At 35.5% G+C, this 15,264-nt stretch overlaps 1 protein-coding gene across 2 annotated transcripts in view; it reads right to left on the reverse strand.

The window, feature by feature from the left end:
* Window positions 1-1,508: 1,508 nt before the first annotated feature.
* The window catches only part of NAA50 (N-alpha-acetyltransferase 50, NatE catalytic subunit), a 29,205-nt gene continuing 15,449 nt past the window's right edge, over window positions 1,509-15,264 (reverse strand). The window contains exons 2-5 of one of the 2 annotated variants that reach the window (XM_037057396.1): window positions 6,261-6,394; window positions 5,731-5,850; window positions 5,235-5,301; window positions 1,509-4,515 (exon numbers count right to left, since the gene is read on the reverse strand). In XM_037057396.1, coding sequence (XP_036913291.1) covers window positions 4,338-4,515; window positions 5,235-5,301; window positions 5,731-5,850; window positions 6,261-6,394 — 499 coding nt within the window. In that variant the 3' untranslated portion in view covers window positions 1,509-4,337. Of the gene's footprint in view, window positions 4,516-5,234; window positions 5,302-5,730; window positions 5,851-6,260; window positions 6,398-15,264 lie in introns of both variants that reach the window. The other variant, XM_037057395.1, reaches the window with a different exon arrangement.

Genomic DNA, 15,264 nt, shown 5'->3' on the forward strand with positions numbered 1-15,264 from the left:
AAACTCAATTATTTTCCAAAGTTGTATATTTCGACCACTAGAATGAGAATTTGAATTGTACCGTATCTTGCTAACAATGTGGTCAGTCTTTTATAAAACTTCACTTTATTATTTTGTTGTGACTTTATTTGCATTTCCTTAATGACTAATGGTAAGTACTGAGCATCTTTGTGTGCTTATTGCCCATTTTTATTGGGTTGCTTCTTATTCACAAAGTCTTGAGACTTCTTTACTTATTCTGGATACATATACTGTCAGATACATAATGTGCAGTATTTCTCCCAGTTCCTTGGTTATGTTTTTTTTAGGATTTCATTTAGTTTTTAAAGAGAGGGGAGGAGAGGGAGAGAGACACTGATGTGAGAAACATACATCAGTTGTCTCCCCTATGCTTCCCACCGAACCACAACCCAGGCATGTGCTCTTGACAGAAAATTGAACCAGCGACCCATTGCCCAACTGAGGCACACAGGCCAGGGATCTTCTCATTTTCTTAAATGTTTGCCAAATAGTAATTAATTCTTAGGTCCAATTTATCAGTTCTTTTACAGATTGTGTCTCTGGTGTTATGTCTAAAAAAAGTTTGACTAACACAAGGCCCGAGAGATGTTTCTCCTATGTTCTACAAGTCTTACAGTTTTATATTTAGATCCATTATGCACTTTCAATTGTTGTATAATGTGAACATATGAATCAAAATGTGTATTTCTGCATTGGGAAGCTCAATTTTTCCAGCACCAATTACAAGGGCCATCCTTCCTTCACCGAGTTATCTTTGGTACCAACTGTGCTACTTGGACTGGGCCTGCCTGAGTTTCATTAAAAGCTCAAACCAGAACCCAGCTGAGCTGCTCCTGGATTCCTGACTCAGAAACTGTGGGTGATAATACATGTTTTTAGGCTGCTAAATTTGGGATAATGTGCTATAGTGATAACTAAGACATCAGGAAAAGATCACCCATTGTTTCTTCAATGAAACAAGCAAAATTCTGATTAGAATGCTTTTGACTAAGATATTAAACAGCAAAACTCTGTTCAAGACAAAATTATAAACCCATGTTTGAGATGTAGAAAAAAATTTTAAAAAGCAATTCCCAACTTATTCAATTACTGAAACTCCTTCCTCACTGCAAAGAGGAAAAAAAATTTAATATACATGATTTGTATTCAATGCATACCAGTAAATGAGATCACAGCCTTTAGGTGTCAGATGTCTTTAGCAATTACATTTTAAAAAATACAGCAGCAGAAAGACTTTTCCCCTCATTGAGACTGAACTGCAGATACTGGGCAGTGTTCCTGGCAAGTTTCAAAAGGTCTGATTTAGGAGGCCTTGATTAGACTTTCCCTATTTTAATTAGCTTCAAAGCAAGATCTTAAAGAAATGTCAAAGTATTTCGAAAATCAAACAAGCCAACAGTAAACAAAGACTATATAGAGCTGCTGACAGCAGAATTCAACACCAAAGCAGGGTCTTTTCTGGACATTTATAACACATCACAGATTACTACCAGAACATCATCACATAAGTTTATTTCAGATGTAACAGCAATGTTAAAATCAACAAGTTTAATTTTTAACTGCACCAAATAAACTTAGCCATTTAAGTATTTTTAAAGTTATTCCCTCCAAAAAACTGAGGGAGCTTTTCTTTTCCACCCCACACAACACATTTCCGAATAGTTCTGTTTTTGGAGGACTTTCAATTGATGAATAAACTGGGGTATTTCAGAACTTCTTTCCCCAAATAAAAACTAATCTGGACAAATTATGTATTGCATAGATTTCTCTGTAGATTCTTTTTAGAACCCAAATGCAATAGCCATCCAGTATAAATTTTTACCTATTCACCCCACAGTAAAAACTATTTGTCCTGAAAAATATGATGGATATATCCTGTGTTTCTCCAATTAATAGAACTGTTTTACCTAGATAAATTTCATATTTCAAAATAACCAACTAAACATGAGACATTATTTCAGTCTTTACTGACTCATAAACATATGAACTAGTGCCCAGCCTCTACCTCTCTACAGCCTCCTCCTCCATAAGTGGATGGAATTATTTATATAAGTCTGATGTAGGACAGTTAACCCTTTACAAACATTTACAATTTAGGTTAAAGCCATTGACTAGAGTAGAAAAAGAAACATTATATATAATGATAGGGAGCCTACACACTCAATTCAAAATTTAGTTATTTTTTCCCCTCCTTAAATAACATGTACTTAATTGTCATGAGGCAGCTATTCGGTTTTCAATAACCACATTTAGGGATACATTCATAGGACTGATTAGCCAGCCCAGGTGAAATGGTTATAGAAATAGAGGCAGTGTTATCTCAGAAAACTCATTTATATATCAAAATCTATTTTGATATCTGGAATTTTACAAAAAGGCTGAATTCTTCAAACTTATTATGCCTTCTGTAACTCAAGCACTCTTCTCTTGGCAAAAGCAAGCTGAAGATTATCCATGAAGGTAAAGGTGCTTAATGCTAAACTTTTCTTCTAAGCTTAGATTTAGACTGTTCAAGAAACTGATATCCAAGAAATCAGCATGGTCTTTCTACATTTTTACTGTCTTAAGATTAGAACCCTATAAACCCCATTCATCAACTATCTTCCTTTTCTGTATTACTCTTGGCACTCAATTAAGACTGCTGAAGTCTATGTACTTTGTACTTTCACATTCTCAAATAAGAATTTTAGATTATAAAATGTGCATAAACACTGTGTAAAATAACTGTCATTTAACATATTTAGAGATGACTTTCATAGTGGAATTTACATAAGAAAACAAATATTATGAATCAACCTCCCTTTTAAAGTCAAATGACAGAATCTTCAAACTCTGTGCATTGTTTTAAAGCCTAATGAGATCATTTGTTGGGCCACCAATATTGGCAAAGCAGAAAAATTTAAATATTGGAAATGGGACTATGGAGGAAAACAAGAAAATTTCAGTTGTCTCCTACCTTACAAAGTTATCAACCCATTAAAACCACTTCTTATTCATCAGAAAATAATCTGGCATAAACCAATGCTGTCAGCACAGGAGGTCACAGTGATAACTGCATTAGTAACACTTCTAGATTTACTTTTCCAAGAACAGAAATAATATGTTTAACAATTCTCCCTTCCCTCAAATCCTTAAACTCAATATAATAGGCACACAATGTAAGCAAATCTGGGATATTCTCTAACAGATAAGCAATAGCACAGCTATTTTATTCTCAAAAATACTGTCTAGATATTCTTTCCTATATAACCAAATGCTCAGTGGCCACACTTTTAACAGCCTGCATTAGCTGATATTAAATGCACTTATTGTGCCACAAGTCCATCTATGCTTCCTTTTAGGTATGTTTTAATATATCCAAGAGAAAACACCTGCATCAGCATTCTTTAACGGGATTGACCTATAAGGACATCAACTCCATTTTTAAAGTTAACTAACTATGGGTTTACTGAAGAAAAAGGACAGGAGGAAAAAAAAGGTAAATCACAGCAAACCTCTTTAGGTCATTTAAAGGCCATTATCTCTAGCTGGGATATTAAAAAAAATTAATCTCACCAGCTCACACTCTAAAAGTTAATGCCACTAATAACAATCAACAGCAGGAAAAATAAACCTGCTAACAACCAGCCAACTCATTAGCAAAAAGCAGTTTAACTCAAATACTGAGACCAAAGTCTAACACTATCTACCCAAACTATCCCACTATCCACCCTCAGCCATCAGCAAGCAAGGAAGGAAGAATTGCTTAAAAAAAACAACAACAACAAAAAAACCCTTAGTATTTCTTACAAGGATAACAATGGTCCAACTCCTGAGATAGTACTTAGAAGGACAACAGGTGGAGTTGAAGGCAATGTCTAGGGATTAGTATCCCACAAACAGTCTTGAGAAACCCAAAGTACCACAAACACACTAAACTTGTCTATGATTAGAGAATAAGATATTGCTGCTGCTTCTGTTTGTATTTTGAAATATACAGTATTTTGTAGACTCTGCACTTCAATGTGAAAGCAGGACATAAAAAGAAGCTAAAAAAAATTGAAATTGACACTCAAGTTTTTGGGACCAAATATCTTAACCGTGAAATTTCCATCAATCAATACAACTCACAACAATAAGAGAACTAAAACAATCCAAACATGATTAATTTTGAAAGTCCTTGAAAGTATTAAAACTTTTAGAAGGGAAGGAAAAACAGGAGGAAAACAAGAACAAGAGTGGGAAAAGCTTTAAAAGAAGAGGGGTGGGGTGGGAATCAATGGGCCTCTTTTTTATTTGGCGACAAGCAAGTGCAAGAAAGTCCATTTGTAATTTGTTCAGTTGTCTGTCTTTTGCATGTCTGCATTCTGGCCAGAAGGGACTTTGAGGTTTTTCTGTAGCACGTGAGCATCTGCGGGCTCTATCCTCTTATAGTAGTTCTTCTTGGTCTCAATAATCTCAAAGCCAAACTTCCTGTAGAAGTCAATTGCCGACTCATTGCTGATCTGGACGTGCCTGAGATATGAGAGGATATCAGAAAAAAAAAATATATATATTAAGATTTAATCAGCTTTTATGTGTTTTCCACAGAAAGCAGAAAACAAAAATTTTTTAAGTAAAAAACTGGGTCTCAAATGTCTGAATATACCATTCTTTATAATCTCTATGAAAGCATGCTGTATTTTGAAAATAAGTAATTCGCGCTTTCTCAATTACTCCTCAAATAGCATTATATAACTTAATCTCTCCTGCTGCCAAAATAAATATGAGAATTTTAATGTCTATAATATAAAACAATCCATTGTTATGACCTATACTTGTCTCTTAATCTAAGGTCTGTTAAGATTCAAGTACAATGGTATCATCCAGGTAACCTCTGATTTTGATTATTAAACTCTACTACTAATGAGCACATTAACTACACTTTAAACAAAATGCAGAGTACAAACAGAGGGCACAGAAATGTAATACTAATGAGTTAATTCTTATATTTAAGACTTGAATTTTAATCTTGATTTAATCCCTGTGACTTTGGACCCCCCTCCCACTCCAATATAATAAAACAAGAATATTTACCTCAGATTTCTTATCTATTATTAAAATCAGACAATAAAACATTATAACCACTACATCGATGGTGTTTCCAAAACAGTAAGTGACCAGAACTTGAAGATTCTGTAAAGATTTCTATTGCCAATTAAACTTTAGATAATATTAAATATCATTTAACTTACAGATAGATGTTGTCAAAAGTGCCGTCTTTTTCACAGATGTTTAAGACATGATTTAACATTTTAGTTCCTATTAATAAGACAAACAAGTAAGTAATCTTGTAAAGATCAATCTTTAAATTATACATTTAATGGCCATCTTAACACTTACTGAGTCCTTACAGAATTTGAAGTAAATACTAGATATCCTGATTTTCCAAACATTTGTTCTCTTATATATTATGTACATTTCAAACTACTAGCAGAAAAGCAAACTTTATATACAAGACATTCCAGGTAGAACGAAAACTGAAAAAGCAAAAGGGACATTAATAACACACTTATAAAGGGCTTCCTAATGAATTATGTTTAAAAAAGTAAGTATTTTTCACCTTATATGACTCAATAACCATTCCCCCGTATCCCTAAAAGAACTGATTTGACTTAGTGGGTCGAGAACAGTGACAATTGTGTTTATACTTCTTTGACGCAGTTTTTTTAAAAGATCAGTAACTTTTACCTATTCCTAGCCTTCGGTATGGTGCCAGACATCCTAGTGTCATGATGTAAAGTCTCTTCTGATTCTGTGAATGATCCACCCTACAGCACACTGCGCCTACTGCGATATCATTGAAATAGGCTGCCACGGAAAAACAAAAACATAACATTCAACAGACAGAATAACACATTTTATTAAATCTTTCCCATCCCCTTCTTTAAGGACTAAACTGTTGCTATCAGCATTAAATTTTTTCAGTTACTCTGAGTATCAACAGCCTCAAAAACCTCCTATACCTTCTTAGGCATTTAATCCTCATTGAAGAGTACAGCGAAATATGTGAAAACACACAGAAACGATTTAGCATTCCCTCTTAAAATTCAAATATTTTGTCTTGATTTCTCTGGGGTTTTTCTCACAACCTGAATCATCCCCATTTCTTCACTTGTAAAATAAAAGAGATTAAATTGGTTAACTCCTTCTGCTCTACTACTAATGAGGGGTCAAGAATATGAATAACCAAATGAAAGAAGAAAAAAAACACATTATACCAAGTTTTGCTAGCTCGCCAACCTCCAGCACATCCTTGTAGAACTTGTCATTGTAGCTGACTGGAAAGATAACCTGGTTTAATCTCTTCAGCTGCTTAATATTGTGTGGTGTCACATCTCCCAGCTCGATCCGGCTACTGGAACAAACCAAAAAGTACTCAGTAAAATATAATTAGCAGTATTTGTTAAGATGAATATATTAAAAGGGCACCAAATGTTTTTTACATTACTGATAAATCCTTTCAGCCATAACTATTCCGATGAAGATTTCTATTTATAAGCAGATTTTGCCAGCCATTTCATTTACATTCAACTCAGTTTTCATATACTTGTACACATTTACAGATAAACAATCACTAAGAAGCCCAGAATAATATGCTACATATATGCCAAAATTTTCCATGTCATCTACAGTTCAAAAATTAAAAACATCTATTACTTATCAAAACAAGTGACAATACCTAACTTTGGCAAGGTGGTAGCAAATAGGGTTCTTATACTCTGGTGGTGGGAATGTCAACGGATGTATCTCTGGAAGATAATCTAGTGCTATGTATCAAAAAGCCTAAAAAGTGCATCTCCTTTGTCCAAATAATTCTGCTCTAGAAATTTTTTCTAAGAAAATAGTCCAATATATAAAAATGAAAAGCTATACACAATCTATTCATTGAGCCAGGAACTACCTACAGAATCACATGGAGTAATATTCAAAATCTAGATTCCTGAACCCCACCCCATACATTCAGAAGCAGAATCTCTGGAACTAGAACAAGGGAGTCCATATTTTGAATGGGCTTTCTTTCTTTTTTTTTCTTTTTAATTTTTATTTATTTATTTATCTTTAGAGGGGAAAGAGAGAGGGAGAGCAACATCAATGTATGGTTGCCTTTCGTGCGTCCCCTGCTGGGAGTTAGCCTGCAGGGAACTGGCCTGCAACCCAGGTATGTGCCCTGACTGGGAATCGAACCACGATCCTCTGGTTCACAAGCCTATGCTCAATCCACTGAGCTACGCCAGCCAGGGCGGGAGTCCATATTTTGAAAGAAAAACAAACAAACAAAAATAAAGCAAATTACCCCACTTTGAAAATTATTATAATTTAAAAAATTGGTTCCACAGGAAAAGAGATTAAAGTTTCAGATTCATAAGAAACAAAGCTATTTGACCTACAGAGCTATCAACAAAAGGAATTTTTAATAGCTCAAGTCAATTTTACTACCGTAAGCTCAAGGGTGATTGATCAACTGTGACATGACGACTTCCGGCCAAGATGGAGGCATAGGTGGAAACACTGTACCTCCGTGCACAACCAAGTTTAAAGACAACAAAGTTTTAGTAACAAAAACGCAACCAAAACACAGAAAATTGAACTGTATGGAAGTCCTACAACAACTAACCGTTCAGCCAGACCAGTAAGAGGGGCGGAGTCAGCGGCTGGTGGAGCAGGGTCATGCAGAAAAAATCTGCCAGACCGCCCCAGGTGCGCAGGCAGCAGTTCGCAGATCCCAGGCATGGGGTGGCAACGGATAGATCCAGTGAAGGTGCAAGGCGGCTGGCGGAGCACGATCACACATTTGCGGGCAGATAAACCAGGTGAAGGAGTGAGCAGTGAGACAGACCTTGCAGGCCCCCGAGGCTTGCGGGAAGCAGAAGACGGAACCGCCATTGCCCCTCTCTGACCCCGCCCCCACATACAACGTCACAACCCAGCGACCTGAGTAGCCGCACCCTGGTGAACACCTAAGGCTCCACCCCTCATACCTAACATGCGAGAGCAGACCAAAACATTATGGCTCAAGAACAACTCAAAGCCCCAGAGCCAATAATTCTAAGCAACCAAGGGATAGCCAACCTGTCAGATGCACAGTTCAAAACACTGGTGATCAGGTTGCTCTCAGAACTGGTTGATTTTAGTCACAAATTAGAGGAACAAGTGAAGGCTAAACTAATTGAAATGAAGGGAAATGCACAGGAAACCAATAGTGATGGAAAGGAAACTGGGACTCATATCAATGGAGTGGACCAGAAGGAAGAACGAAACTTCCAACCAGAAAAGAATGAAGAAACAAGAATTCAAAAAAATGAGGAGAGGCTTAGGAACCTCCAGGACATCTTCAAATGTTCCAACATCCGAATTATAGGGGTACCAGAAGGGGAAGAGGAACAGCCATGAGTGGAAAACTTATCTGAACAAATAATAAAGGAGGACTTCCCCAGTCTGGCAAAGGAAATAGACTTCCAGGAAATCCAGGAAGCTCAGAGTCCCAAAGAAGCTGGACCCAAGAAGGAACACACCAAGGCACATCATAATTACATTAGCCAAGACTAAAATGAAGGAGAGAATCCTAGAAGCAGCAAGAGATAAGGGGACAGTCACCTACAAAGGACTTCCCATCAGACTGTCAGTGGATTTCTCAAAAGAGACCTTACAGGCAAGAAGGGGCTGGAAAGAAGTATTCCAAGTCATGAAATCCAAAGACCTACAGCCAAGATTGCTTTATCCAGCAAAACTTTCATTTAGAATGGAAGGGCAGATAAAGTGCTTCTCAGCTAAGGTCAAATTCAAGAAGTTCATCATCACCAAGCTCTTATTATATATAAAATGTTAAAGGGACTTATCTAAGAAAAAGAAGATGAAAAATATGAACAGTGAAAGGACAGCAAACTCACAGTTATTAACAACCACACCTAAAACAAAAGCAAACTAAGCAGACAGCTAGATCAGGAGCAGAACCATAGAAATGAAGATCACATGGAGGATTAGCAACAGGGGAGTGGGAGGAGGAGAAGGAGGGAGAAAGTACAGAGAATAAGTAGCATACATGGTAGGTAGAAAACAGACAGGGGGAGGGCAAGAGTAGTATGGGAAATATAGAATCTAAAGAACTTGTGACACATGGACATAAACTAAAGGGGGGGAATGGTGGAGGCGGGGGTGTGCAGGGTGGAGGTGAACGAAGGGGGGAAATGGGACAACTGTAATGGCATAATTAATAAAATATATTTAAAATTTTTTAAACTTGACACGACAAACCTGAATAGCATCTACATAATTTTTTCTTCCTATTACCATTAACACTATCATTAGTAGAGTTGCTTATATACATTATTTGTTTTTCTTAAAATCTTAATCAGGGGTGATAAAAACATTAAAACAACATCAAATAGCCCTGGTTGGTGTGGCTCAATGGACTGAGTATCAAACGTGTGAACTGAATGGTTGCAGGTTTGATTCTAGTCAGGGCACATGCCTGGGCTGCAGGCCAGATCCTTGTTGGGGGTTATGTGGGAGGCAACTGATCGATCTCACATTTCTCTCCCCCTCTTTCTCCTTCCCTTCACCTCTTTCTAAGAAATAAATAACTAAATAAATAACTTTTAAAACTCAAATGAAAATGAATTAAAAAATAAAAGAATCTGATGCCACCCAAGCAGCTAGAAAACTATGTAGGTCCTATTCTTTCAGTGCTCGTTCCAGATCAAAAGCAGACAACACAAACAATGTAGCCTAACTAATCATTTGTAAAATAGGTACATAGGGTTTTTTATTGAATTATTTTTCAAGTACAGTTTTCTGTCCTTGACTCCCATCCCAGCCCACTCCCCCGTATTCCCCACCTCCCTCCCTTATCCACCCCTCTTAGTTGTTGTCCATGTGTCCTTTATACTAGTTCCTATAGGTACATAGGTTTTGATAACTCTGTTAAAGAAATAGCTAACCAAGAATGTTAATCATCACACTTTTCTAAGAACAAAAAAGAAAAAAAATCTGAGTGTCCACCAACAGGACTGGTAAAATAAAGCATGATACACTTACTAACACAGACAGTGTTGATATATTGTTTAGTATATAAAAATTATGACCCAATTTTTCTTTACGCATACAAAAATATTTAAAAACATACTCCAAAAAACATGGTAAGAACTGTAGGTAATTTTTAAAACAAAATTCTCTCAAATGTTAAAATTTAGGTAATCAGAAAATAATGTATTACAGTTCTTTAAACAAACCAAAAAACCAAAAAACCCTGATTAGAGACCATTATGTTCATTTGAAACATAGCCTTCATTTGAAATAATTAGCCTTCCAGCCTCAATTATTCCAATTTTATGTTACCAGTTTTTGTTATTTAATTGTAACCAACTACCCTTGAACATCTCATCTTCTTAAAATCTGAACACAATGAGTTTCTTATCAGCCATACAAAATTTTAAAATATTTTATAAAAAATAGAGATTTCTTTTCCAGTTTCTAGCCACAAGAGTGAATATGAGTAAACATGGCCTCATCCCAAGAATTTGTTAACTGAAATAAATTCCCTTCATGAGATTCATGTCTTCTTTAAATAGGTTACATTTCATTCACAGAACTTCCCCTCTTTACACTTTTATCTAACCCTGGCTTTCTGGTTGTTATGGTTAATAAAATGATACTTTACCCCAAACCTTTTTGTGATTAAAACCTAGCGGGCTCACATACCTACCACCCACTCACAGTTTTTTTTTTTATCAGCACTATTACGCTGTAAAATACAGGATCCCTTAAAATACAGAAATCACATCTTTCATAAATGTCTATTTTTTTAAAAGAATTCCTCCCATTTAATTAACATATCCAACACCACACATATTTATCATTTTTGGTCTGTGGGAACATTTAAGGTCTATTCTCTTAGCAAATTTCAATTATAAATACAGTTTTCACATTATGCACTGGATCCGCAGACATTATGCATTTTGTAGCTGAAATTTTGTACCCTTCTATCAATCTCTTCCCCACTCCCCTTGCCCTGGCAACTCCTTCTCTACTGTTTCTGAGTTGTGTGTGTGTGTGTGTGTGTGTGTGTGTTTAAGATTCTACATATAAGTGATACCATGCAGCATAAAAGAACCACAAACTGGGTGTAGTAATTTCTTTTAACTATAATATATCTTTACTAATTACACTTAGTAAATTGTTTCTATTAATGTATTAGCTTATCTTTATAATTAAATTATATGTAATACCTACAAAAATCACTCCATTGCACTTTCTAAAAAGCATTTTAAAAGTGATCAAAAATTTACATTAAGTTAAACAACAATAAAGAAAAACTGAAAAACCTATAAGACAGGTTTCTCAATTATAAGTGAAAGAACCTGAATTAGAAAAATTTTAAGAATGGCCCTGACTACTGTGGCTCAGTGGGTTGGGAGTCATCCTGCAAACAGAAAAGTTGCCAATTCCTGGTCAGGCTGCATACCTGGGTTGCATGTGTAAGTGTGGCCACCAATCAATATTTCTCTAAAACATCAATGTTTCTCTCACTCTCTTTCTCCTTCCCTTCCGAACTCTAAAAAAATAAATAAAATCTTTAAAAATAAAAATTAAAACTTTAAGAATGATTTCTAAGTAATTATTGAAAATTACTTAGAAATATACTGGGCTTCAAGTATATTTATAATTTTTAGAGGGAAAATACCAGGTATTTCTTGGTTTCATGTAGAAGGAAAAGGTGGTTATAGTGCAGTGTGCTAGACTGAATCTAATAAAAGTTAACTACAAACAAAGTTCCCATTAGAGTAGACAGATCAAACCTAAGTACAGAACACAATATTAATACATTAAGGAGTAGGCAGCCTAATCTTTCTCCTGCCCAATTTTAAAATATACATGGGCTTGATTAAGAAAAGAAAAAGAAACAGTGCATTGCCATAGAAATGATTTAGAAAGTGAAAATATCCGGTAAGACCAGAAATAACTATGACAGTCTTTCCATATTTTTCTATGTACAAACATTCACACACATATTTTAGAACATTAACTGAATACTATAAAACTGTTTGGTAGCTAATTTTAAAAAAAGAATTAAACAAGTATGATTATTAACAGACTACCAGGATATGCTATAAACAGAATTTTAAAGTGTCAATTAAATGTAACTGTCAGCAAAATTCATCTTCAAATACAGTTTAACTTGCATGAACATGATATGTCTGACTGAAATGAAATACTTCTGTAATCCTGATCACTTAGCTCTGAATTATTTTAAGAAGTGGATGTTCTAAATATATCAGAGTAATATTATCAACTTATAAATATAATTTAGCAAAGAACATTTACTGCACAGAGGGCTATGTAGAAATGTCAACAAAATGAGAATATCACTTGACTGTTAAACAACCAAAAACCTTTTTAGAGGTTAAAAAAAAACCTAAATCACAAGTTCAGAATCCTAAAATATTGTAGAGCTCTCGTTAATATCACAGTTGCTTATTCAAAGCATAAATCAGTTACTTCAATATTTGAACACCTATATGCTAATATACCTAGAATGCAAAGGACTTCACACATACTGAGAAATACAGGTATATATAATGCAACATGCTAATAATACGATATGTACACAAAGTACAAAAATAGTAGAATGGAAGTGATACTGGGAAAGGCTGGGAAAGAGGACTAGGAGTTTGCTTTGTGGAAGGTTAAGAAATGCATTCTAAGGAGCAGAACATGAACAACATATCAATGATGAATTCTTGAAACTATGGGTAATGTGATATGGTAAGACAAAGCATGCTTTGTGTAAATACTGGAGCTAGGGTTGAAGAGAAAAAAATGCATTTTAAGGATCTTCCACATCAAGACAGTACTGGTTGTCTTTTCTATCTACACTTATCTTGGTGATCTCAATCTCATAGCCTTATGGTTTAATACTGCCAACTTTCACACTTCTGTCTTTAGTCTACAGCAGGGGTGTCCAACATGCAACCTACGGTCCACATGGGGCTCAAGATGGAAATGAATGTGGCCCAACACAAAATCATAAATTTAAAACAGTAGGAGACTTTTTGTGATTACATATCACAATATATTTAATGTGTGGCCTGAGACCACCATTCTTCCAGTGTGTCCCAGAGATGCCAAAAGCTTGGGCACTCTGGTCTAGCAGAAAACTCCTAAACTCCAAAGAATCTCTAACAGACCCTCAAATTAAACATATCCAAAACCAGATTTGACCTTCCCCCTGAAATGTTTCACCCGCAGGTTTCCATATCAGGTCTCTACATCTTTGCCTGCAAGTTCTTCTCTTACCTCCTTTAAGTCTTTGTTCAAATACCTCAGGAAGGGTTATTCTGATATACCTGTTGTACTTTCATTGTAATACTCTTGGCAGGCTTTCTTATCAATCAGGCTTATGTTGGCCTCAAAGAAAATTTAGAACTGTTCCTCCCTGCCCTTTAGTTATATCAGTGTTCGCTTCATTTATTTTCAAGTTATGTTATTAAGAACATAAATATGTGAGACTGTTATGAGTAGATCCTTTTATAATTTTTATTTTTTACTGTAATAATCCTTCTCTTAAAGCCTACTTTGTTCATCAATACAGACATAACCATTTTCTTCTAATCAATGTTCCACAGTGTTGCTTCTACCATCCTTTTACTTTCTTCATGTGTCTTTTGTAAACAGCAAATACTTAGGAGTCTTGTTCCTTTAATCTTACAACTGGGACTATTTAGTCTGTTCAGATTTAATGTAATTGTTGATGTGGTCTTTTCAAGTCCATCCATAATTTTCAACTTATACTAATTAATATTTGGTTCCTTAAATTTCTAATCTATCTGGAGATCAATTTTCTTAGCTTTTATTTTTTTTATTAATCATTTTTAAATTTTCAATTACAACTTTATATTAGTTTCAGGTATACAACTAGTGATTAGAAATTATACAACTAAGTAATCATCCTGATAAATCTCATATCCATCTGACACAATACATAGAATACAGTTATTAAATTATTGCTTCCTATGCTATACTTTACCTCCTCGTTACTACTGTTTCCAATTTGTACTTAACTCCTTCCCCCTTTTCATCCATCCCTCCTTTTCATCCAACCCCCTTCCCATCTGACAATCATCAAAATGTTCTCTGTATCTCTAAGTCTGTTTCTATTCTGCTTGTTCATTTTGTTTTTAAGATTCAATTATTGATTAAGTATTTATTGTTCATACTTTCTTTGATCTTTTTCTTAAAGATCCTTTAACATTTCATGTAGTATTGGTTTGGTGGTGATGGACTCCTGTTAGCTTTTTCTTGTCTGGGAAATTGTTATGCCCTTCCATTCTAAATGACAACTTTGCTGAGTAGACTATTCCTAGCTGTAGGTCCTTGCTTTTCATCATTTTGAATATTTGTCAATCCCTCTGGCCTACAAAGTTTCTACTGAGGAATCAGCTGACAGTATTATGGGAGCTCCCTTCTAGGTAACTAACTGCTTTTCTCTTGCTGTTTCAAGATTTTCTCATTGCTTTCAACTTTTTGTACTTTAATTAGGTGTTCATCTTGTTTGGGACTCTCTGTGCTTCCTGGACTTGTATGTCTATTTCCCTTGCCAGGTTCAAAAGGTTTTTTTTTTTTTTTCCCAAATAGCTTTTCAATTCCTTGCTACCTCTTCTCCTTCCGGCACCCCCATAATGCAAATGTTGGAAAACTTGAAGTTGTCCCAGAGGCTCCTTACAATATCCTTTTTTTAGATTCTTTTTCCTTTTTGCTGTTCTAGTTTGGTCTTTTTGCTTCCTTATATTACAAACTGCTCTTTTTCTTCTGAGCTTCATGTATTCCACTGTTCTTTGTAAATTATTCTTCATTTCGGTTAATATATCCTTCATTTGTTCCTTTTTTATGGTGTCCCATGTCTTCTTATGCTGCTCAAGTTCTCCCAAAGTTCATATACTCTTCCCTAATTTCACTGAGCATCCTTATAGCTAGTGTTTTGAACTCCACTTGTCTGGTTCTTTTTCTGGAGTTGTGTTCTGTTTTCACTTGGGATGTGTTTCTTTGGTCTCATTTTCGCAGTCTCCCTGTGTTTGTTTCTATGTGTTAGGTAGTGCTGCTGTCTCTCCCAGGCTTGGCAGAGTAGCCTAATGTAATAGTGTCCTGCACCATCCAGTGGCACAGTCTTCCCATTCACCTGAGCTGGGCATTCCAGGTGTAACCCCTGTGTGGGCTATGCACATCCTC

The sequence above is a fragment of the Sturnira hondurensis genome, unplaced genomic scaffold (assembly GCF_014824575.4).
Source record: "Sturnira hondurensis isolate 20B ecotype Veracruz unplaced genomic scaffold, ASM1482457v3 Scaffold0009719, whole genome shotgun sequence".
Classification (NCBI taxonomy): Eukaryota; Metazoa; Chordata; class Mammalia; order Chiroptera; family Phyllostomidae; genus Sturnira; species Sturnira hondurensis.